This window comes from Oryctolagus cuniculus, chromosome 15, assembly GCF_051225735.1.
Source record: "Oryctolagus cuniculus isolate XC-2025 breed Fujian yellow rabbit chromosome 15, ASM5122573v1, whole genome shotgun sequence".
In the NCBI taxonomy this organism is placed as follows: domain Eukaryota; kingdom Metazoa; phylum Chordata; class Mammalia; order Lagomorpha; family Leporidae; genus Oryctolagus; species Oryctolagus cuniculus.
The window spans coordinates 32,883,381-32,908,659 of NC_142881.1; the positions used below are offsets into that span (position 1 = coordinate 32,883,381).

Consider the following 25,279-nt stretch of genomic DNA (forward strand, 5'->3'; position numbering starts at 1 on the left):
CACCCAAGACCTCCCCCACACCTGGCAAATGCCCTCTAACAGTGGTAGCTGGTGCAGAGGTCTCCTTAACTTAAAGTTGTCCAGAGCCTCCTGGTTAGGAGGCAGGAAAGGGCCCTCATCCCCTGGTAGCAGGAGCTGGAGGGAGGACCACACATTCAGTGGGGGCCTCGGGGGAGTTGGCCTTGGCTGAATGAATGGACCCTTGGTAGAGATGACTCCACAGGGCCATGGAAGCCTGTGAGGAGTGAGTGGGCTGCAGGGAGAAGCAGCGTCTGGAGGTCGGTGTTCATTCAGGGGTCTCCAGGTAAGGTGTCTTCCAGAGTCCTGGCACTGACTGAGCTGTGGGTCCTCACTGCACACGAGGAAGCGAGGCATTTGCAGAGTTACTGCTTGTCCAAGGCCCCGCATGGGTGGGGGAGGGCGGACGTGAGACTTTGGGGCTCCTGTCTTTCTGTCCAGATCTCTGTCCCCTGCCCCAGGCTGCCTTCCTCACAGCCCCTGTTCTCTAGCAGCCTGGCCTCTGCTGCTCTGGGTTGGACTCCTGGATGTTACTGGTGACCCAGTGATCTGTTGTTTTTAGATCAGATCTCATTCTCCCAGACCCTCCCAGGGATCCATACTCTGGTGACCTCCAAACTCTCCTTCCCAGGGCTCTGGGCTACTCAGCCCTGCCTTTCATCTACCTGTCTGCTTGCCCTGGTTCCCTTTGCAGACCCTTCTGCCTGTGGCCCTAAGCAGGATCCTTCTTCTCCATGGGTCTGCCCTTGGGCTCTTTGTCCCCTGTCCCCTTCCACTCAAGCAGCTTCAGTGCCAAGGGCAACATCCTCAACCAGCCATTAGTCCCCATCTGTCTTTCCTGAAAAGACAGACTCCTAGGACATCCTATGGACACCTCAAACTCAACACTTCCAAACTGTAGCTTTTTTCCACCTTTACTCCGATGGCTCTTATTCTGAATGGCCTACTTTTGTCAGGTTTCCAAAGTGTTCACTGCCCAAAGACCCCTCGTATCCTTTAGTCTGAAATTTGAGGACTTCCTGGTGATATTCACTTATCCACTCAGCAAACCCTTTCTGAGCATAGTCTCTATCCAGTGTTAGCTCCGGGTGCTGGAGGTTTCTCAGTGAAAAAGACGGACTTTGATTCTGCCTTTGAGATACTTATAACTGAGTGGAGGAGACACAAAATGACCCAAACCCTATATAATTTCTACTAAACAAGAGTATAGGACTGTGGTGGTGTCTGATGGGGCATGGAGGTCGGGCCAACAGGAGCAGGTTGCAGGCAACAAGCTCAAATGTGCTTTAGGAATCCCCAGCCTGTGGGAACCAGAGAAATGGTTCCTGGTGATGTACACACTCTAATCCCTAGAAACTGAGAATATTCCATGTTCTATGGCAAAGGGGAATTGGAGCTGTAGATGGCATTGAAATTGCTAATCAGCTGACCTTCCTAGGGAGATTTTCCTGGGTTATCCAAATAGTCCCAAGGCAATCACTAGGATCCGAAATGATGGCAGGAGGAGACAGAAAGTCAGGGAGAGGGAAAGGGGGAGAGGGAGAGAGAGACAGAGAGACACAGAGACAGAGAATTGTGATGACAGAGGCAAGATCAGAAAGATGCTATATGACTGGCTTTGAAGTTGGAGGAAGGGGCTGTGACCCAAATGTGAGCAGTTTTAGGAAGCTGAAAGAGCAAAGGAAATGGACTCTTCTCTGGCAGAAAGGAACCCAACCATGCCTAGTGAGATTCATGTCACACTATTGTTTTTTCTACAAATACAAGCTTCAGTTTATTAATAAAATATAAATAGCAATGTACATCTGTCATATGGGTTTGTTGTGAGGACAGAAAAAAAAGCAAAACTACAATTTCTGGCTTCAAAATTAGTATCCATCAGCATCTTAGGAAAAATAAGTATTATCCCCCAGAAAGTGAGAGTGATGTTTTCATTCTCTATAATATTGTTACTGGGAAGCTTCAACAGTTCAGTCATTCCTTTAAAGATGCTTAACTCCACAGAGCACATTACCTCTGCAAAGATGAATGACACAGACACGTTGTAGAGGAGGGAGACAGAGCGGGAAAAGCAAGCAAAAGCATGCATTTAGTTAAAAAATAGCAAGTACTACAAAGAGAAGAAATGCGTGAAACCCAAGAGTACTAGTGCCTCTGAGAACGAGTGCAGGGCACCTTCTACAGGCCTAGCTGCACTGTTTATCTTCATGGATCCTAAGAGCATGCCATGCGGTTTGTTGTATTGGAGAGCTGTAAGAGGCCATGTTTGTGCTGTTTTAAGTCACTAGATTTTGGTAATTCATTATAGCAACAGTAAAAACCTAATACACCTTCATTTTAGTGGTTCCGTTCTTAAATCCGATTCATTTATTTCCACTTAGACTTGAACCCTAATTTGCCCTTCTCTCTGCTGGCAGGGTCCATCCTCTGGACCCTGGGTTCCTGAGGACCCAAGGGCAGGTGCTTGTCATGTCAAGTACAGGAGCCGGAAAAGGAAAGAGACAAGAAGGGGGTAGGAAAGGTTGGGCAGGTGCTGTGGCTCTGGACGCTGGTATGGAGCCTGAGCAGCATTTACTCTCCGTGGAGGCTGAGCACGGTGCTGGCTTGCTCGTGCTCCAACGCATAGACAGAAAGGGTTGAGGAAGCAATGCACTAACGTGTGGAAGGGCGTGTAGCACCTTGCCCAGCATACAGCAGCACGATGAACAGCGGTGGTCACCCCACCAGTTGTCATATGAGATGGTGACCAATGTTCACGGGCTAAGGCCAGATCCAAGGAATGACAGCCGTCACAGCAGGGTGGTCAAGGGTAACAAAGACACCACAGCCAGGTGCCCAATCTTCTGCCCCTCCCCTTTCCTGCGGAGGCTTCGGCTCAGGGACAAGCCCCAGGGAATGGGGAGGTGGTCTAGACAGCTGGTGTTCATAAGCATCCCCCACCCCAGGTCCCAAAGGACGCGCAGCCCAATCTCTCCCTCCCTTTCCAACGTCCCTCCACCCTGGGCTGCTGGCCTATTGGGGGTAGGGTTCCCGAGGCGCGAGGCGCACGTGGCGCCAAGGCCCTGGCGACTCCCGACGCCGAGAGGGGGGCGGCACGGGGAGCTGGCCAGGGCCCCCGCCGGCGTGGGGCTCTCACTTCCCCTTGCCAACGGACGCGGGCGCAGGTGCCCAGGCCGGGCCCCGCAGGCGGGGCGGGCGCTGCGGACACGCCCTCGCCGTCAGTCCTCGCTGGCGGCCGGGAGGAAGCGCCGGAGCCGCGGCCGGTCCTGCGCCAGCGCCGCGCCCCTCCCGCCCCGCGCCCAGGGACTCGCCGGGCGCCGGCTCCGGGCAGCCGCACGCGGCGAGGAGGGGATGCGACTGCGGCCCACGGCATGGCAGCCTCAGGTGAGCTGGCAGGGCCCGGCCCTGCCCGGCGCCTCCCCGCTCGCGCGCGGGACTCGGGTTCCTTCTGTGTTCTCAGTTCTCCGTCGCAAACTTCCCACCTCCGCTGGCCCACGGCCCCCTTCGCGGCCGGTTGCGGGTTTCTCTTCACCTCCCGCCTGATCCTCCCCTGCCCCTCGTCTTCCAAGGCACTTCTGCTCCGCCTCTGACGCTCAGAGCTCCCGAGGGTCGTCTTCCCCGCTCCTCCCACCCTGCGAACCCGTAGCCCAGCTGAAAGCAGGCGGCGGGCGTTTTGTCCCCGCCGGGCAAATGCTTCTCCGGACCAAAAGGGGGCGCGCGCACAGCCCTCGGTCGGCGTTGGCGCTCGGCCGCCTTCCTCCACTCACACTGGACGTGGTGTTCCCGGTTTGGATTTCGCCAGGAACCGAGGCGCACTGTCCCGTTAGCTCCGCTTTGCATGTGTCCTTTGCAGCACTTCGGGCGCTGGGCAGAGTTTGGAGGTCACTGACGAAAGGTGCCTGGAGTCGTTTCTGGCTGGGGTTGGGTTCTTCTCGGGTTCATGGATGTGTACAGCAGCCAAATCGCTCACTCACGTCCTCGTAATGCTTAGAGATCACTGACGGGCTCGTGTGTACCTGGTCTGTTCCCCGGGGGTAAGCAGGGCTCGCCCAGGCGGTGCCCTCCGGGGATTATGGTCTTGTAAAGGCATGCAGGGAATTGCTAGGTAGGAGGAGAGTCACCACGTTTGTGAAGGGCTCGCTGGTGTCTCGGCGAGGAGGTGTTGGCAGAGATGCGACCTGTGATACAAGAAGCAAGCACCCCTTGACAGAGAACTCCTAGGGCGGCCGGGAAAAAGCATTGTTTCCGGAGGGTGTGAGCAGGTGCTGTAGGAAGTGCCTGCTCCCCCAGCTCTGCTTAGCTCCAGCCTGGTCGGGTGCTTTGGAAGTCCAGTGGTGACAGTTCCATGGGCTCTGGGGATCCAAGCTCATTGTTTGAGGGGAGCTGGAAATGAATCTCAGCTTCTGGGCTCTGGAAGTTGGAAGAAGCTGTGTTGTAAATAAGGATTCACTCAGGGGCTGGCGCCGTGGCTCACTTGGTTAATCCTCTGCCTGCGGAGCCAGCATCCCATTGGGCACCGGGTTCTAAGTCCCGGTTGCTCCTCTTCCAGTCCAGCTCTCTGCTGTGGCCCAGGAAGGCAGTGGAGGATGGCCCAAGTGCTTGAGCCCCTGTACCCACATGGGAGACCAGGAAGAAGCACCTGGCTCCTGGCTTCGGATCGGCGTAGCTCCAGCCGTAGCGGCCATTTGGGGGGTGACCCAACGGAAGGAAGACCTTTCTCTCTGTCTGTCTCTCTCTCTGTCTATAACTCTACCTGTCCAAAAAAAAAAAAAAAAAAAAAAAGAAAGAAAGAAAGAAAGGATTTATGCATTCCACTGGAAGCAGAAGCAGAGTTATCCAGAGGGAAATTCATTCCCACACATATTTTATGGCATGTGTCCTGTTTCCAGGGGTTGGGTGTCCATACAGTAAACAGAAAAGGCAAAAGCCATGCCCCTGTGGAGCTTTTGGAGCAGGGAAAGTTGTAATATACCTACTAAGGACAGTCCTTGGTATGATGTGTGCTGTGGAGAATAGAGAGGGGTTGGTACTTCAAATAAAGTGGCCAGGTTAAGCCTCATGGAGCAAGGGATGTTTCATCCAGACCTGAAGGAGCAGAGGGAGGGAACTTTTGGGGGCCAGTGCTTTAGGCAGTGGGCGCATGCAGTGTTTAAGGAGCAGGAGCAGGCCAGAGGGACTGGGGTAGGTAGGTGGGTGATAGTGGAAAGGGAGCTGAGAGCAGAGAATGAGCCAGTGCAGTTCCCACCTCCTTCCAAAGCTGGGAGCAGGCCCTGGGCTGCTGCATCCAGGAACCAGCAAATTGGACAGGCCTTTGGGCAGAGGAGGCCAAGAAGGCCACTCTTGTCCAGTGTCCTGTGAGCATGGCCGAGGGCACCAGGAGGGCCAGTTCTGGTTCATGTGGTCCCCTAGCCAGTGACTGAACCTGCGGATCTTTATGGGCTATGTAGTGGTGTTTGCAGGCGTTTGCCATCTACAGGCTCTGCAGTGAGTCCCACCTGGGAGCTGCATGTGGGAGTGGGCCTCTGGGGTCCCCGAGGCTCCCTGAGGTCTGGAAGAATCATGTGGAGGTACCAGGGCTCATGGGAGACACCTTTTGCCAAGATGCTGCAAGTTCTGCAGTCGTCTGGGCTACTCTCACCTATGGTCCTTCCTTCCTTCCTTCCTTCCTTCCTTCCTTCCTTCCTTCCTTCCTTCCTTCCCTCCCTCCCTCCCTCCCTCCCTCCCTCCCTCCTTTCCTCCCTCTTTGTCTCCCTCCCACCCCCTATTCTTTCTAATGTGCATTATTTTTTTTTCTCTTCTTAAATTCAAAAGGCAGAGAGAGAGAGAGACAGAAAGATTTGTCCCCTGGTTTACTCCCTAAATGCCTACAGCAGCCAGGGCTGGGACAGGCCAGAGCTGGGAGACAATACCTTGATTCAGTTATCAAACATGAAAGCCAGGGATCCAGTGCCTGGAATAATCTCCTCTCTTCCAACGTCTGCGTCAGCAGGAAGCTGGAACTGGGAACAGAGCGGGGACTTGAACTCAGGGACTCCCATATGGGATGCAGGCATCATAGCTAGGGTCTTAACCTCTAGGCAAAATGCTTGCACTTCCTTTTTTTCAAACAGCTTTATTGTGGTATAATTCGTATGCCATACAGCCCATCCACTTAAATGTACAATCTAGTGGCTTTAAGCATCTTCACAGATATGTAACCTCTACCATAGTCATTTTATAGCATTTTCATCACCTCAGAAAGAAACTCCATATGCTTGTCATCTTGTTCTCCCCACTTCCCCAGCCCCAAGATCTGCTTTGTGTCTGTAGAGTTCCATACTCTGGACTCTCAAATGAGTGGGGCTCTCTAGTGTGTGGTCTCTGGGGACTGGCTGTTTCCATGCAGCGTGTGGCATGTGTCAGTGCTTTGCTGCTTCATGGCCTGATCCTCTGGCCTTCCTAAATTCCCTCCTACCTAAGGGTGAGCGTTGGTCTTCTCTTTTTTAAAGGATTTTCTTCATTTATTTGAAAAGCAGAGTCAAAACACACACACACTCTCTCAAATACACACACACACACACACACACAGAGAGAGAGAGAGAGAGAGAGAGAGAGAGAGAATCTTCCACCTGCTGGTTTATTTCCCAGTGGTTGCAAATGGCCAGGGCTGGGCCAGGCTGAAGCCAGGAGCCTGGTACTCCATCTGGGTCTCCCACTTGGGTGCAGGGGCCTGTACTTGGACCATCTTCTGCTGCTTTCCCAGGTGGATTAACAAGGAGCAGGGTCAGAAGTGGAGCAGTGGGACTCCAACCGTTGCTCCAAAACAGGATGCTGGTGTTGCAGGAGGCTTAACCTGCTGTACCACAGCACTGGCCCCTATTTTCTGAAAGACATGTTTGCTCGTTGAAATCCCAGAGAATCTTAGCTCCCTTCCTTGGAAGAGCCTTGGGTAGCAAAATAAAATGAAATGGAATTAGCCTGTCCCAGAATATTCTCTAGGTCATGGATAACATCATATGTAGTGACACTTGAAAACAAGGTGAGAAAGAGGGCTTGAGTGGCTTTCCCAAATGATCCGTCTGAGGCTAGGGGAGGCCTAGTTTTTTCTCTGTCATGTCTCAGCTTGGAGGGGTGTGAAGAAGCCCCAACCATACCTGCTCCCTCTCTCCAAGGTCTCAGATCTCCATATCCTTCTACCACTCCTGGACTCCCAGGACCGCAGGGCTTGAAGGGACTTTGCCCGTTTTTGGTGACCTTAGCTTCTAGTGGTTCTCGAACCCTGAAGTTGACCTCTGTGAGGGACAGGATGGCTCTCCCACACTCCCTACCAGATCTCTCTCTCTCTCTCTCTCTGGCCTGCTTGCCGTTCCTGTCTCACATCCCTCTCCCGATGTGGTGCTAAACATTCACACACAGGCCCCCAGGAGAGATGCGCACACCGTGCCAGGGTCACCTCACGCCCAGGAGATGGCCCAGGCAGTTTGAGAAGCTCCCTGGCACTTCCTGCAGGCATGGTGACTCCCCGCTGCCCCCAGCCAGCCCCCCCCACCCCCTTCCCCATCCTGCCCTCCTCCTGTAGCCAAACAGTTTCCTTAAGCCTCACAAGAGCAAAGCCGCTTCCTCATGCCTGTCTAGGGCTTCGGGGCTTCTGCTTGGTTCACGTATTTAGTTTCTCTCGATACAGAAGCAAACCAAGAATGTGAGAAGTGAACGGGGACTGGTGGAGAAGTAACATGTGCTTAGAGGAAGGAAATAATCGCGGAAGAAAGGGGTGACCCCAGGCCCTGGGTCCTGTGTGCCCCAGCGCAGCAGGGAGGGGCTTCAGCTTCCTCAGCTTTCAGTTTCGGCAACAACAAACCAAGTCAGGAAGATGACAGATTCCCCCGGCCGCATCTCCGCAGAGGCAAAGTTTCCCTGGATTTTAGTCTCCGTCACAACACAAGTTAGTGACCAAGGAGGCTAAAGTATTAACTAGTCTGAGGCCCTAACCACTTCCTCTCACATACCTCTGCTCAAAGGGGATTGGATTAACTCTGGAACCCCAGGAACGAGATGGTTAAAACAGCTGTCTTCCACTAACTTCTTTGGGGCCTTTTATTTCAGTTGCCTTGTTTTAAGAGCAACATTTCGGCCAGCGCCGCGGCTCACTAGGCTAATCCTCCATCTTGCGGCGCCGGCACACCGGGTTCTAGTCCCGGTAGGGGCGCTGATTCTGTCCTGGTTGCCCCTCTTCCAGGCCAGCCCTCTGCTGTGGCCTGGGAGTGCAGTGGAGGATGGTCCAAGTGCTTGGGCCCTGCACCCCATGGGAGACCAGGAGAAGCACCTGGCTCCTGCCTTCGGATCAGCGCGGTGCGCTGGCAGCAGTGCGCCAGCCGTGGTGGCCATTGGAGGGTGAACCAACGGCAGAAGGAAGACTTTTCTCTCTGTCTCTCTCTCTCTCACTATCCACTCTGCCTGTCAAAAAAACAAAACAAAAAAAAGCAACATTTCAAACGTGTGTTTATTTCATTTCATCTACTTGAAAGGCAGAGCAACAGAAAGAAATGTCTTCCATCAGCCAGTTCACTGCCCCAAATGCCTGGATCTGGGCATGCCGTCCTGCTGGAGAACAGCTCGAGATTGCCAGAATAATTGCCAAGATAGAACCAGAGAGCTTCTAGTATTCCAGGCCCGGCCTCCCCTATAGCAGCATCTCCAATAGTGTGGTGCATTTGTTACAATGGGTGAACCAGTGTTGATAACTTAGGATTAACTGGCCTGTACTTGGATTTCCTGAGTTCTTACAGTGTCCTTGTTCCGCCCCAGGATCCCATCCTAATGCCGTGGTGCGGCAGTGGTGTTCCATTTGTATTTACCCGCTTAATGTCCATGTTACATTTGGTAGCCCAGTCTCCTTAGTCTCCTCCGACTGTCATCTTTGCTTTTGGTGATGGTGGCAGTTTTGAGGAGCACCGGGCAGTTACTCTGTAGAATGTCTGTCTGTCAGCTGGGATTTCTCTGAGATTTTCCTCACCATTGGAGTGAAGAGGTGAGTCTGGGGGAGGAAGATCATCGAATAAGGGCGCTTCCTGGTAACATGATTCATGACTGTGGATGTCGGCCGGGTCACTAGACTGAGGCGGAGTTCACCAGGTTTCTCCTCTGTGAAGCCACTCGCTCCTTCCACTCTGTGCTCTTTGTAAAGAACTCACTAAGCAGGGCCGGCGCTGTGGTGTAGCGAGTAAAGCCGCTGCCTGCAGTGCTGGCATCCCATATGGACGCTGGTTCGAGTCCCGGCTGCTCCACTTCCGATCTAGTTCTCTGCTATGGCCTGGGAAAGCAGTAGAAGATGGCCCAAGATCTTGGGTCCCTGCACCCAAGTGGGAGACCCGGAAGAAGCTCCTGGCTCCTGGCTCAGTTCTGGCCATTGTGGCCATCTGGGGAGTAAACCAGTGGATGGAAGACCTCTCTCTCTCTCTCTCTGCCTCTGCCTCTCTGTATCTCTGCCTTTCAAATAAATAAATACATCTTAAAAAAAAAAAAAAAAAGAACTCACTGAGCACAGCCCACACTGAGGAGTTAATGCTGCACCTCCTGGAGGGTAGTTAGTCACGTCAAGTTTTTGGAATTTTCATGCATGGGAGATTTGTGAAATGAGTACTCATTTCCTCGTGATCCTGGGGCTTGTCATCTTAATGCTGGCTTACTTTCAGGTCATTACATCTTTCTCATAAAACTGGAATGATAGCTCATGTCACATGCTCTTCAGGGCAGCGTTTCAGAAAAGTGCTCATTGTTGCTAAGACAGCGCTGCAGGAACGACGTTGCCTTCTTAAGGGTATGGCTTTTGCTCTGAAAAATCCTCTTCTCTCTTCTTTGCTTCTTTGCCATCCATTGTTGACTGTGTTGAAACCATTGCCTATGGTTTCCTCCTCACCTGGTGTGGGACCGCAGCCAGCCCGTCTGGCTATTTAGCCTCTCTCTACCAACTGCACACATTGTGGACATGATACTCACTAGTGTGTGTGTGTCCAGGGAGGGAAGGGCGCTACCACTTCTCACTTAGGCATTCGTAACTGAATTCCAAGCAGAGTCGCTGACTTTGCATCCTTGACAATGTAGTGGAATGTAAAGCCTTGTCCATTTCCCACCTGACGGCTCATGCTCATGCACACCATCTGCCATAGCACTTCACATCAGGAAGGACATTGCCTCTTAGGTTAAATCAAGCGTGTACAGAGACAGAGGTAAATCTACTCTGACAATACCACTCCGCTTTCCTTAGCGCAAGTTCCAGAGTTGCGGAGCTTTGCCAATTTTATGCCTTCTCTGGTCCTGAGATTGTGTTCTCCTGAGTATAAAGAAGTATACACACACATAGATCTGATCATCAAAGAATTTATCTTCTGAAGTCTGCAATACTGTACATTCGAGTTTTGTCCTTGGTCTACTTAAGCTTTGGGGTCAGGGTAAGCATCCCTGACTGAGCTCCGTGGAGAGCCGCGGGAGTCCACGGCGTTGTCAGAGGCCCTGGCTGCTTTTCTGCTGTCCCACACAGTGTTCTAACATTGACTTCTTTAAACATTTGTACACTTTCCCTGCCAAAGTTCTCTTTTGTAAAATATTTATTTTATTTATTTGAAAGAAAGAGAGGGAGGAGACAGGAAGAACAAGCAAGAGATTGATTGTCCATTCGCTGGTTCACTCCCCAAATGGCCACGATAGCCAGGAGTGGGCCAAAGCGAAGCCAGGAGCCAGGAGCTTTATTTGGGTCTTCCATGTGGGTGGCAGGGGCCCAGACACTTGAGCTGTCCTCAGGTGCATTAGCTGGAGCTGGAGTGGAACTGGAACTTCCAAGACTTCAACCGGCACCTGTTTGGGTTGCTGGCATTGCAGGAGGTGGCTTAACCCACTGTGCCACAACACCACAGAGTTCTTTTTTTAAAAAATATTCATACATTTATTTGAAAGAGTTACAGAGAGAGAGAGAGGGAGAGAGAGAGAGAAAGAGAGTTCTTCCATCCGCTGATTCACTCCCCATTTAGCTGCAAGCGCTAATCTGAAGCCAGGAGCCAGGAGTTTCTTCTGGATCTCCCACAGGGGTGTAGGGGCCCAAGGACTTGGGCCACTGCTTTCCCAGACCATAGCAAAGAGGTGGATTGGAAGTGGAGCAGCCGGGACTCGAACAGGTGCCCATATGGGATGCTGGTACTGGAGGCGGTGGCTTTACCCACTACACCACAGCATGGGCCCCACAAAGTGCTTTTAAGCTCATCATCATACTCCTGCAGATGAGTGCATTGGGTTTTATGTTAGCACTGGATTAGGATCCAGCAAAGCAGGATTCCAAAAAGAATGAAACTCAAATCTTTTCCCTGGCTATTTTTAAAAAATTTGGTAATATCATCCCGGGGGAAATCAGAACTATATTAAGTTTACATTTTCTACTCTTTTCAAAAACATTTTGAATATCACGGTGGATGGGGAAGGAAAGGAGATTCCACCAGGTCTCTGCAGAGCTTGGTGTCAAGGTCTCCCTGGGCTCTGCATCTGACCTTGCCAGGAATCTCTCAGTGAAATGTGGCACGAGGCTGGCATTTTGTCATGAGAACCCATGACGGCTTCATGTGTCAGCTTTGCACAAGGTGCACGGACACTGTGCTCACTCCCCCCGCCCCACCTGTCCCCAGTGGAAACAGCACGGTACGTTTGGGCAAAGACAGGGTCTGTAAGTGGGGAAAGAGGTCACACACATGGGCTGGAGGCAGACTGCCCTTCCCCTTGCCTGGGTGCTGTAACTTGCTGGGGGTAGAGAGCCAAATGGGAGAAGCAGGTGTGGTAACACGCCCCCACGCCTCTCTTTCCCAGGGGTGCTGGGAGGATGCGACATCCTCATCGTCTACAGCCCGGATGCCAAGGAATGGTGCCAGTACCTCCAGGACCTTTTCCTGTCCAGCCGGCAGATCCGCAGGCAGAAGATGCTGACGCACAGGCTGGGCCCCGAGGCCTGCTTCTCCGCCGAGGACCTGCACCTCTTCCTCAGCGCCCGCTGCGTGGTGGTGCTGCTGTCAGCGGAGCTGGTGCTGCAGCTGCGGCGGCCGGCCCTGCTGCCCCCATTGCAGAGGGCCTTCCAGCCTGCGCACCGCGTGGTGAGGCTGCTCTGCGGCGTGCAGGACAGCCCTGAGTTTCTGAACTACTTTCCAGATTGGGCCCACTGGCAGGAGCTTACCTGTGACGACGAGCCCGAGACCTACGTGGCGGCCGTGAGGAAGGCCATTTCTGAAGGTGAGCCATTCTTCTGAAGTAAAGGCCAGCAGGCCCCAGGAAAGTAGCTACGCAGGTGCCAGGCAGGGCTCCTGGGAGCACTGGTCATGCGTACCACAGGCGGCACAGGGAGCGCACTCTCCTTGCTGGTTCGGAGTGGCCTATTCACAGGAGAAGATGGAGACTGCATAGGTCTCCTGGACCTCAGGTGGGAAAGACAACACTTTCCCCTCCATCGTGTGCTGGGGCAATAGCCTTCTTTCTAGAATTTTCTATGCCTTGGACATGGGTTCCAGCCTAGAGGGCCGTGGAGAGGCGGGGCTGAGACTTGGTTTGCAGTCTGTGTGAGGAGCATGGCTGAGGCCTGCCCTCCTGTTTGCGAGACCTTATTGTTTGGTTGCAAAGGCATCCCTCGTGGAGAGCATGTTCATGGGGAAACAGCTCTCTTTTTTTCTGTTTCCTATCAGCCTAGCTCTTGTCTTTTGCCCCGTTCTCATTCTTAAGTGGGAAAATTCTAGCCCTCTCTGCCCAGGCTAGCAACTTCTGGGGCCCCAGGAAGTATGACATGCACTCTGATTAAGGGTACCGGAAGACGGGCTCCAGGATCGATGCGTGTCACAGCTCTTCTTCCTCTTTTGGTTTTCTATTTTTGCCTCGCTGTGGGCTGTGAGTGGGCCGTCATTTACCTCCTGCTGTCTCGCCATTAGAGGTCTTTTATATATACCTGACACCGGCAGAGGGGCTCGGTGATCCCTGGTGTGGCCTGGGCATTGGCTTGACACAGCCACCCCTGCCCCATCCAATTAACTGAAGTCAGAACTTACTGATTCCCAGTGACCTTAAAAAGATGATGTCACTTCCTAGGTGCTTTTTTCCCCAGAACAGGCCACCCTAAACCAACAAATATGAGCAGCTCTCTTAACATAGAAAGAGCCCTGCTCCTTTTGTAGGGTCCGTGACTGATGCCAATGTGCAGCTGCGTGACCTGAATCGCCTGGGATCTGGATGCGTAGTTTTCTAGGGTTTGCACATCTTTAGGCGAGATAGTAGGGAAAAAGCACACAATTCCTGCTGACGTGGTTGCACTGCACTGCTCGGAGGGCACTGTGATCTGCCCAGACTGACAAAGAACCAAGACCCCACTGGCTGTTTGTGCCTATGCATTTGTGTCACCAGCTTGTCTGGCTGTGACCCCCTGGGCAGGTGGCTGTGACCCCTCAGCCAGTCTTTCTGGGCAGGTTGTCACTGCTCTGGCATCTCGCACTGTACAGCACCTGCTAACAGATTGTTCTTTCAAATATTATGGCAGTGTTATTTTAAAAAGTGGATTCTTCTAGTATTATTGTGATGCAACCAATGAGGAGATGACTGGATAAACTGATCTTTTCTAATGTTTTACTTTTTTAAAATTTTATTTTTTAAAGATTTTTATTTATTTATTTGAGAGGTAGAGTTACAGACAGTGAGAGGGAGAGACAGAGAGAAAAATCTTCCATCTGCTCGTTCACTTCCCAAATAGCCACAATGGCCAGAGCTGGACTGATCAGAGGCCAGGAGCCAGAAGCTTCTTCCAGGTCTCCCATGTGGGTGGAGGGGCCCAAATACTTGGGTCATCTTCTACTGCTTTCCCAGGCCATAGCAGCAAGCTGGATCGGAAATGGAGCAGTCGGGACTCGAACTGGTGCCCACATGGGATGCCTGCACTGCAGGTGGAGGCTTTACACACTATGCCACAACACTGGCCCCAGTGTTGTACTTTTTAAAAGATTCTGGCACACCAGGCTGTGACCGTTGGGCTCAGGTGTTTCAGAGAGAATGAAGTATCTCATGGTGTTCTGTTCTGAGAGCACAGAATCTCTCATCAGGAAAAGTTTATTCTAATGGGAATTAAAATAAGCTGCTTGATGGGAAACCTCTGAAGTTCAGATTCAATGGATATAGGGACAAGAGGAATTATAGGAAAGAGAGGAGGAGGAAGGAAGGCCTCTAGCCCCAACAGAACTTTCTTATCTGGTAGTAAGCTTGTGGGATTTGAGGTGTCTGTCTTTGCAGGACAGTGTGGTTTTTTTTTTTTTTTAATTTTAAAGATTTATTTTTTTTTATTTGAAAGTCAAACTTAGAGAGAGAAGGAGAGGCAGAGAGGGAGAGAGAGGTCTTCCATCCGTTGGTTCACTCCCCAGTTGGCCACAATGGCCGAAGCTGCACCGATCTGGAGCCAGGAGCTAGGAGCCTCGAGCCTCCTCTGGGCCGCCCACATGGGTGCAGGGGTCCAAGGATTTGGGCCATCTTCTGCTTTCCCAGGCCATAGCAGAGAGCTAGATCAGAAGTGGAGAAGCCGGGACGCAAACTGGCGTCCATTTGGGATGCTGGCACTACAGACGGCAGCTTTACCTGCTACGCCACAGCTCCAGCCCTGGTATGGGTTTGTTTTTTGGGCTCCTTTATGCCTTTGGCCAGTGCATAGGGCCATATCCCTAATTTTTACACTGGGCAAGTTTTCTTAACAAACTTGTCACTAGTGGTCTGGCGGTGCAGTCCGTGTAAGGAGCATTGAACAGGGTAGGGATTCTCCCTTACCTGGCTCTGTTGGTAGCTGTGTGCTCGGTGCTAGTCCAGTCACCTGGCCTCCTGACCTCCTGTTTCCTTCTCTGTAAGGGGCAACCTTGAGCTTGATTTGGGACACTTCCTGGGGCTAGTGATCTATGACGCACCTAGACCAGAGAGTCTTCAACATTTTCAAAGTAGCACTTTCTTGCTCCGGTTCACACTCCCAGGAAGCTCAGAGCTAAAACAGTGTTTAAGGACAGTGGTACGCCTAAACTAGGTTTCTGGAGGAATTGTGTTCTTAGTTACTGTCCCTATAACTTGTGATAGTTTCATCTTTATCTTGATTCTCTTGTTCACATGAGGTTTTCCCAGGGTACTCAACATCTCATATAACTCTCTACCACAAGCTGCCCCATTCTCAGGAAAATTAGATACCTGAAACCTGTTTCTTTGACTTTCTGTGATTAACAATAAATCTCAACAGGAAATGTAATGGAAAGTTAAAGAGGATGCACTAATGGTGGCGAGGGTCATTGTGGCGTTGCTGATTGGAGGGCTGTCGTAAACCATAGGGAGGCGAATTTCGGGAAGAACTTTCTAATCGTTAGAGTGGTGTGAAGGTGAGGTGGTAGCCTTCGGAGGCAGAGAGCACCCTGGGGGTGTGGCAGCGGGGTCCGCTTTGGAAGCCTGATGGACCACGTGACCCTGCAGCATTTTGAGGATGAAGTTCCTTCCAAGAAGCTCCTCTTCTCGCAGGAGCGCGTCTACTCTGAATTCAGTTTTCCTCTTTTCCAGGTCTTCCTGGCGGTTCTGAGTCCTAACTGGAGAAGTCTTGATTATGTTCCTCCAGGGAAAAAAGACCCCAATTCATAACCTATGTGATCTTTTAAAAGGATAAGCCTTCTGGGATCTTTGTATCTTCTTAACTTTGAGGTACCTTTTTTAAAAAAAAATTTTTTTTTTATTTATTTATTTGAAAGGCAGAGTTACAGAGAGAGGGAGAGAGAAGGAGGGGGAGAGAGAGAGAGAAAAAAAGGAAGGGATAGAATGTCTTCCATCCACCGATTCCCTCCCCAAATGACCACAACTGCTGGGACTGCTCCAGGCCAAAGCCAGGAGCCTGGAATTCCATCTGGAGTCCTACGTGGTTAGAAAGGGCCCATTGTTCTCTGGCTTCTCAGGGGCATTAGCAGGGAGCGGGACTGGAAGCAGAGCAGCCGAGACTGGAAGCACATTATGACATGGGATGCTGGTGTTGCAGGTAGCAGCTTAACCCTCTGCACCACAGTGCTGGCCCCTGGTTCCCATTCTTTTTTTAAAAAAGATATATTTAATGAGATAGCCACTGAGCCTTTTGAATTGTAGGCTTAATTTTAGACCATTTAATATTTAGAGATGAAAAGCTTTGGAGAGTAGAGCTGCTAATGGAGCAGGGGAGGTAGTTGTTCCTGGAACTTAGATCAAAGGTGGCTGCAGGTAGTCAGCTACCCTTTCTGTTGCTGCTGCATTATCTATACAAGGGCTTCTCAAACTTCACTGTGCATGGAAGGACAGCCAATGTGCTTATTCTGATTTGGTCAGTCTGGCGGGGGCCCAAGTTTCCACATATCTGATAAACTCCCAGTTGTTGCAGCTGCTAGGGGTCCAGGGGCCTGCTGGACAGCAAGGGTCTGAGCCACTCCTCCCTTGTCACGTCACTGGTTGTGAACAGATCGTTTTCTCAAATCTTCACTCCCTGAAATGGAAGCAGCATCCCATCAGGGCAGCACCAGGATACTCATCCATTGGGTACAAAATTAGGCTGGTGTTTGGGGTCCTCAGACCATCAGACTTCAAGGTGGAGCTTCTGAGTTCTGCTCCTGAGTCTGTGCACAGGGGGTTCACACTGGCGGATTTTAATCTCTCAGTTTTCCAGAGGCCATCGGTCCTGACTTTGGGGTAGGGATCCTGTTGCAGTCATGATCCTTACTCTTCATTTGAGAGGTCCTCTCATCATAATTGCTCTTCCAATAAAAAAGGTGTTAGAGGTTTTATTTTATTTCCCACCCCCTCTCCAAATTTGTCAGCCACTGCCGATGTTTTCAGTGCAGTCTTCAGTGTGCAGGAGCACTCTGCTTGTTTCCCAGGTTCTTCGTCTGTGAAACCATGAGGTTGGAACCAATGATTGGAAAGATTCCTTCCAGCCCTCTGCACTGTAATCGATCAGTTTTAGTTTCCTAAGGCGACAGCAAACCACCCAGAGCCTTGGGGCTGGTTCACTTGAGCTCCACAGTGTCCACAGGGACCTATGCCACCGCATCGGGGACTGGATGGTTGTTTCTGAAGTTTTTGGAACTTATTGCTTGATTATTTTAAAATAAGGAAGTGAGAAAGCTCTGGTACAGCACAGAAATTATTTCCTCTTTCTACTGGAGCTCTAAGTTTTGCTGCCAGTCTCACTGGAATACAAAAATAGATTCTGTTAGACTGTGTGTGAAAGGATGCGGTGGGTGCTGCTGTTTTATTTCAGAAGTTTCCCATCCGTCTGTGTGTTTGTGTGTCTGTGTGTGAGTCTGTGTGTGTCTCTGTGTGTCTGTGTATGTGTCTCTGTGTGTCTGTGTCTGTGTGTATATCTGGGTGTGTGTCTGTGTGTATGTATCTCTGTGTGTCTGTGTGTGTGTGTCTGTGTATGTCTCTGTGTGTGTCTCTGTGTGTCTGTGTATGTCTGTGTATGTGTCTCTGTGTGTATCTGTGTCTCTGTGTGTGTGTGTCTCTGTGTGTGTCTGTGTGTGTATCTCTGTGTATCTACATGTGTGTGTCTGTGTGTGTGTATCTGGGTGTGTATCTTGGTGTGTGTCTATGTGTGTAAATGTGTGTGTATGTGTGTTTGTGTGTGTATCGCTGTGTGTCTATGTGTGTGTGTCTGTGTGTGTATCTGGGTGTGTGTATGTGTCTCTGTGTATGTGTCTCTGGGTGTGTGTGTCTGTGTGTGTATCTGTGTGTGTGTGTGTCTCTGTGTGTCTCTGTGTGTGTATCTCTGTGTATCTACGTGTGTGTGTGTGTATCTGGGTGTGTATCTTGGTGTGTGTCTATGTGTGTAAATGTGTGTGTATGTGTGTTTGTGTGTATCTCTGTGTGTCTATGTGTGTGTGTCTGTGTGCGTTTGTGTGTATATCTGGGTGTGTGTCTGTGTGTGTCTCTGTGTGTGTCTGTGTGTGTATCTCTCTCTGTGTGTCTCTGTGTGTGTATGTGTGTTTGTGTGTGTATCGCTGTGTGTCTATGTGTGTGTGTCTGTGTGTGTATCTGGGTGTGTGTATGTGTCTCTGTGTATGTGTCTCTGGGTGTGTGTCTGGGTGTGTATCTGTGTGTGTGTGTCTCTGTGTGTGTATCTCTGTGTATCTACGTGTGTGTGTGTATCTGGGTGTGTATCTTGGTGTGTGTCTATGTGTGTAAATGTGTGTATGTGTGTTTGTGTGTGTATCTCTGTGTGTCTACATGTGTGTCTGTGTGTGTGTGTGTATCTGGGTGTGTGTGTGTGTCTCGGTGTGTGTATCTCTGTGTGTCTATGTGTGTGTCTGTGTGTGTATCTGGGTGTGTGTGTCTGTGTGTGTCTCTGTGTGTGTGTCTGGGTGTGTGTGTATGTCTCTGTGTGTGTGTGTGTTTCTGTGTGTGTGTCTGTGCGTGTCTCTGTGTGTGTCTCTGTGTGTGTGTCTGGGTGTGTATCTGGGTGTGTGTCTGTGTGTGTGTTCGGGTTGGAGGGAAGCACTGGTCTGACTGCCCCGTGCTCTGTAGTGTTCCAGCAGAGATCCCGTCTGCAGCTGTGTGTGTGTTTCCCTGTCTCCCCAGGCCTCCCCTGTCCCTTTGTGTTTCAGAGGCTCTAAGGGTACTCAGAACGACGCTGTGTTTCACCTCTGGTTCCCATGGGGATGCTTGCAAGCGCTCTGGCCATATCTGGCCCTCTTTCGTTGATATTAGCACTTAATCTGAACATGAAATGACAGTTTAAGAAATGCTATTTAAAAATGCTTCTAACTAATCAGATGGATTCCAAAATCTTTTCCTACAGCAACCCATTGCTTAATTTCTGTTTTTCACTTTTGTTGAGATAGAATTGACAAAAATTAAATACATTCAAGGAGTCCAATAGGATGATTTGTTACATGTGTACACTGTGAAATGATTACCACAGTCCATCACCACATGTAGTTACAATTTTTGTGGGTTATGTTTGTGGGGGGGGGTGCAGAGGGAGGTGAGGACATTTAAAGTCACTCTTAGTGAATTTTGTGTAAACAATGCTATATATTTATTTATTTTCATTTTATTTGAGGGACAGAGAGAGAGAGAGACAGATAGATACTGCTGGTTCACTACACAAATGTCCATGGCAGCCGGGCTGAGGCCTAGTAAAGTCAGGAGCCAGGAACTCAATCCAAGTCTCCCATGTGGGTGGCAGGGACCCAGGTACTTGAGGAACCACCTGCTGCTTCCCAGGGTGCACATTAGCATGAAGCTGATTGGAAGTAGAGGAGCTGGGACTTGAACCCAGGAGCTCCAGTGTGGAATGTGGGTGTCTCAAGTGGCGTCTTGGGCTTTGTGCTACATGCCTGTCCAAGCCATGCAGTATTTGGAACTGTAGTCACCAAGCTATTGATTACTTGTCTTATAAGAGAAAATTTGAACCCTTTGTCTGATACCTCCTCGGTCTGCCTCCAGCCCCGGTAGCCACCATCCTACCGTCTGCTTCCTCTGCTTCTGTTAGTTTCACGTTTTTAGATTCCACATGTGAGATCACATAGTATTTGTCCTCTGTGTCTGGGTAATGTCCCTTAGCATAATATCTTCCAGGTTCATCCACACTGACACACACGGCAGCATGGCCCTCTTTTTTAACAGCTAAATAATATTTGGCAGCAAGCCTGCTGTCTCCACCTCCCCCGTATTCTAAATCCATTGCTTTCCTTACTGCAGTCTCTCTTGTTGCAGTTTATTTTTCTCTTTTCTTTATTCCTGGTCCAACCCATTCTTTATGTTTGTAATTTTTTTTTGCAAAGATACTCGTTAGAGAAGTGCCTCACACCCTTCTCCCCTTACAGAAAGGCTAAAAATAATAAAATTCTGATCGTTTTTCATGACAGTTACTATGGGTAATGCTTTAGGCATTTTGTCTATTTATTCTCCCCACAACCCTGAGTGGACGGATGGTCTTCCTGCTACTTCGCAGAAGGTTCAGAGTAGTTCTGAACTACTTCACCAAGGTTCAGAGGGGTAGAATGCCTGTGTGAGGACTGGACAGCTTCCTTGGATCCTGGGGCCTTTGCATTCTAAAATGCTTCCCTGTGCTTTGCTTTTCTTCTGTCTTGCTCACTTCCCTCCTCTTCTACCCTGAGACAAGTGAAGAAAGCTCATGGGAGAAAATGATTAGAAACAGGAAGCTTTCCTGAGGCCTCCAGACCACAGATTCCCAAGTCCCACTGGCTGGGCTGTACGTTCTCATTGGCCCTGCACTTTGTTTAAAATGTGAGTGTTTGGTCCCTACCCTGGACCTACTGAGGGAACCCCTGTGGGTCGCTCCTGGGAGTATGCATTTCAAAGAGTCTCCACAGTTGGTTCTGCTGCACAGCCCTGTTTGGGCTCTGCTCTGTGCCTGCTGTCCTGTCTTTTGGCTTGCAGGATCTGAGCAGCTGGCAGCAGCTCAGGCCCGTGGGCTATTTCAGGCAGGTCACGGAGCAGTGGTCCCAGGGACTCAGAGCTTGGCCTGGGTGCGTCACAGGCAGCAGCCCTTAGAGAGGGGAAGGGAGTCAGAGCCTCCCAGCAAAGGGGAAGTCGCTGCGCTCTGCTCCGTGTGGTGGCCTCGTGGATGGTAAGTCATGGGTGGCTCTTGGCCTCCTGGGCTGCCCTGCAGAGACTGGGAGGGGAGGCCAGCCTGGGACTCTGGAGGGCGCCTGGTTGGGTTCTGTTGTCCTCCTGCCTGGGCTGCGGGTTGTTAGGTTTACTCTTTCTCTGCTGTGGTGGAGTCCGCTCCACCCTCGGCTTCCTGCAGATGCTCCCGCTGAGCGATGCTCTCTTCCTATTTTCCCCTCTGAAATGATTTTTTTGATTTGGGGACCCAGCAGCCCGGCTGCAATGGTGACAATCCTCCCAGCCTCACCAAAAAGCTACAGCCTGTCCAAGAGTCAGAATTCCCACTACCAGGTGCCCTGACCCCCTTAGGGAGCCAGGGCCTGCTCACTCTCCTCATTGCTCAGCTCCCTGCCAGCTATGCCTGGAACAGTTCATAGGGCGGATGCCCATGGTGGATTTTGTGCCCCCAGAACTTTCCCCCTGAGGCTTCACAGTCCCCCAGGATTACGGATTTCCCCCAAGGCTGTGAGCTCCAGGCGGGGGTAGTGAGCTTGGACACCCTGCTGCTTCATCAGCCACCCAGAGACAGCTCCTGCTCCCCGTTCGTGGAAGACTTTCTGTGGTGCCTCTAAGAAAGTGTTTCTGTAAGTCCTTGCCTCAGCCGAGCTTGGGGAGCTGCCGTGGAGAGGGGGTAGTGCATGCTGAAGTTTCCACGAGAATGAGACTCTCACGTTTGCACCTGCCTTTGTCTGAAGTTCCTAAGTGTGCCAGAACAGAAACAGCAGGTGTAGGAATTTTATCAGTTCACTTCTTACCTTGTTGTTTCAGTCCATCTTGCATCTTGCTTCTCTTAGGACTATTACCAGGAAAGGTTATGAGAACCCGTGGTGGTCCTGACATCTGTTTCAAAGCTCTTTTGTGGACATTATTTCATTTGATCTGTGCAGTTTCTCTATAAGGCAGATGTCAATGTTATCTCCATTTTATCTTTGTATTTGTTTCTATGAGAGGGAGAGAGAGCGCATGCTCCCATCCAGAGACTCATTCCTCTAATGCCCACAACAGCTGGGGCTAGGCTGGAGCCATAGCTGGCAACTGGGAACTCAATCCAGGTCTCCTGCGTGGATGGCAGAACCTAATCACCTAGGACACTGCTGCGACCTCCCAGGGTCAGGAGCCAGAGCTGGGAATTGAACCCCAGTACCCCAGTGTGGGAAGAGTGCATCTTAACTACTTGATTGAATGCTTGCTCCCTTTATCTCCATTTTGAAGATGACAAAAATAAGGCGTAAGCAGGTTCAATGACTTGCCCTGGGTCAAACATCTGCCTTTCCATTAGAGGTAGGATCAGGGCGAGGGCTTCCCCTGCTTTGTAGTCCAAGGCCCATTTGCTACTTTCTCCAGAGCCAGGCTTTCCTCTGCCAGATATTTGTTGGACATCTCCTGTTCTCAAAATCCTGGACTAGCCATTGTAATCCATAAGCTGTACTTTGGAAATTTATATTCATTAAATAAAAGTTAAAAACAAACAAACAACCAAAAAACCCTGGACTGGATGCTGGGGTAGAGCAGGGAAAGGCAGACACAGTCACTACCATGTTGGTGTCATTCTGAACCTGCATTACCCAAACGTACATAATGTGAGCCACATGCGAAAAATACAGCTCTCCAGTAGCTGGAAATAAAACAAAGGTAAAAGCAAGTGAAAATAATTTTAATAATATGGTTTACTTAACCTAATTCTCATTTCAGCACATCTTCAGTAAAAATTATTGAGATATTTTGTATCCTTGTTTTATATTTGAATCTAGTGGGTACTACAGATAACACATGTTTCAGATGTTCACTAGCCCCACGAGGCAGGGAGCTATCGTATTGCACAGTAACTCAGAAAGAATGCTTACTTTGCAGAGGATTGGAGCTGTGTATCAGTTAATATCTTAGATGTCACATGTCTGTGACACACCTGTGTCATAAACACACACGTCTATGACACACCTTTCCCTACCTTGGTTTCTCCATTCGTTCGTTCATTATTCAGTGAGTCATTTAAGGAGTTTTGATGAGCCTCTGCCAGCTGCTGATGCTGTGTTTTTCTCTTTTCTTTCCTCCCCTCACGGACGTCCTCTTTCTTGTGTTTCTTTCACTACTCCTCCTTCTCCGGGTCTGTATTTTGTCGCCTGCTGTGCCATGTTCGCAGACTTGGGGAGCGTGGTGTCAGTGAAGAAGCATTGGCTTTGATTCACAGCAGGGTTTCCGTCTGTGACCTGACCGGCTTACCCTCTGAGCTAGGGAGACTGGGCTCCCTGGCAGCCTCTATGAAGAGTCAAAAAAAAACCCTGTTTGGGTCAGGGTTTGGTTAAATAGGTTCCTGTTTCTATGTTCATTTTTCTATGTTCATGTTTTACTTTCAGTAAGGCATTCTGAAAAGAAAAGTGACAGAGCCTTGGGGATTTTATGGATCCTGGAGAAGATATTGGGCTTTGTACCCAGCTAATCCATGTAGGTCGAGTTTCAGGTTAAGTTTCTTTGTACAAACTCATTGACCTTTTTCTCTTGGCTTCATAGACTGACCTTCTGGTAAGGGGAAGGACGTGGTAATGTTTTGTGTTACTGCGACAGCATCTGCATTGTCACCCACTTGGTGAGGGCTAATACCTGTAAAAAGGGAACAGCTACTTATCACTGAGTCATATTTTGACTCTTGTCAAATTTGGACTGATGTATTCTTAGGTCGCTCTGGTCTTTACCATAAACAGTAAGAGAACAGGGGTGTATATTTCACAGGGAGACACCAAGTGCCTGTATTCCCTTAGGTAAGTCACTAAGTCACCTGGATCTGTTCTTATCCTCTTTAAAATTCCAGGAAGGGTGTTGCAAGTGAGTGGACATCTCAGCTGTTGGTAGCCATGAAATTCCCTGGTCTGACTGTTTGTGACTTTACATGTCTTGCATTTCGTTGTTGGGTCTCATTTGAGTATTTTTCCCAAATCCAAGTCAAGGTAGAGTGTTGATTTCATCTAACACACTATCCTTCACAACAGAACTTTTAAATAAAACCTTAAGTGAAATATTAATAATAGTTTTCTCTTTATGGACATCAGCTCAAGTTTCAATCTTAAGAGACTATAGCATTATACCATTATCTGTGTGGGAGTTAAGGAATGTGTATCTCTAACCTTTAATCAATCTGTTTATTATGGTCCACGTAAAGATTTAAGCATGCAGGCTCATAGGAAGATAATGGACGGGGAAATGGGGCAAATATGTGTGACAGAATTGGTCTGTTAATTTCCCTATTATTGCAGGATGTTTTCACAGCTTTTCTATTCAGTTTCCAAGAACCATTCGCATGACCGAGAGTATGTCTGAGGTGGCCCAGGAAATAGGATGATTTAATGCTGGAAATGACTCTTGGTCCGTGCTTTGAAGAAATTGTTGAAACCATTGTAGGTCTGTCATACGGACTTCTGAGCAGAAATTTCCTATTCTAGTCTGTTTAGGAAAATTGAGGCTTAAACAGAGGAAGGTTGATTTTCCAAGATACAGAAAGATAAGTAAAGTCAGTTGCCTGTTCTCTGGGGGGAAAAAGACATTTGGAGGTTTTAAAATTTTCATTGTATTTATGGCTCAAAAAATACGGGTCTCCACGGATGATGTTTTATGTGTGTTGGTGCCCAGTAAATGGATGGATGAATGGGTGGGTGGGTGGATGGACAGGTGGGTGCTACCGTGACCTGTTCTCTGTTATCCTTATTCTTGAGCCCATTTTGAATGTCCCAATTGGAGAAAAAGATGTCCCTCTCATGGATAACCCATTTAGGGACCTGACTGTTGGTGACATTTGGATTGGCCGTGTCCATTGAGTAACTTTGTTTTGTGTCGCATAGGATGCTTCTAAACCGAGAAAGTCTCTTCAGGTTCATTAAAAGCTAGACAGGTTCCATGGAGTGCATACTTCTTATGTGTCCATACTTAAAAATGGACCAGCTTTGACAACCTGTCCCACAAAAGAATTACATATGCATGACAAAAGTTAGTTAACAGTTGGAATCGTTAGCTTCTCAAAGTGTGTGTTGTTCCATTAGCAGCACAGATTAAACTGGCTGTGTCCTTTTTCAAGAGAGACATTTTTATAGAGACTGGGGGAGACCTCTAGAGTTAGCCTTATCCTTTTGGGGATTCCTTGGCATTTTTTCTTCTGAGTTTTTGCCTTCTGATTGTGCACATCTTCCCCATCACCTTTACAATGTTAAACCCATGCTAGATGCTTATTTAAAATAATTTCAGTTGAAGGGGCATATTTTGTCTACCAAACTGCCCATTTCGAAGACTGCTGGTTCTCTGTCTAACATCTGATAACACAGGAAACAGAGGGGGAGGCTGATGAGGACATGAAAATGCTCTGCTTTTAAACTGGACTAAAATAAGTTTCCTTTTATACTTATGGCTAATGTTTGAGGCTGTGGCTGTAGTCAAAGCTTCCAGTAAGACAGGACATTCAGCCAAACTAGCAAATAGAATATTGACATTACCATTGACTGCTTTTTGATCACGTGAAATGTGGGAATGCATTGCTGTTGCAGGATATGGCACTCAGTACTCCAAACAGAGCTGACCTGTGCCTGGTGCTGAACCAGGCTGCCCTCCCATTTTCTACAACTTTCTG

The 25,279-nt window shown here is 49.6% G+C and overlaps 1 protein-coding gene across 5 annotated transcripts in view; it reads left to right on the forward strand.

The window, feature by feature from the left end:
* PIK3AP1 (phosphoinositide-3-kinase adaptor protein 1) overlaps positions 1–25,279 on the forward strand; it is a 221,568-nt gene that overhangs the window by 88,810 nt on the left and 107,479 nt on the right. For 2 of the 5 annotated variants that reach the window (XM_089314634.1, XM_089314635.1), the window contains exon 3: positions 11,845–12,261. In XM_089314634.1, coding sequence (XP_089170760.1) covers positions 11,955–12,261 — 307 coding nt within the window. In that variant the 5' untranslated portion in view covers positions 11,845–11,954. Of the gene's footprint in view, positions 1–3,241; positions 3,403–9,689; positions 9,815–11,844; positions 12,262–20,208; positions 20,630–25,279 lie in introns of those variants that run through there. The other 3 variants (XM_089314633.1, XM_070057480.2, XM_089314636.1) reach the window with 3 other exon arrangements.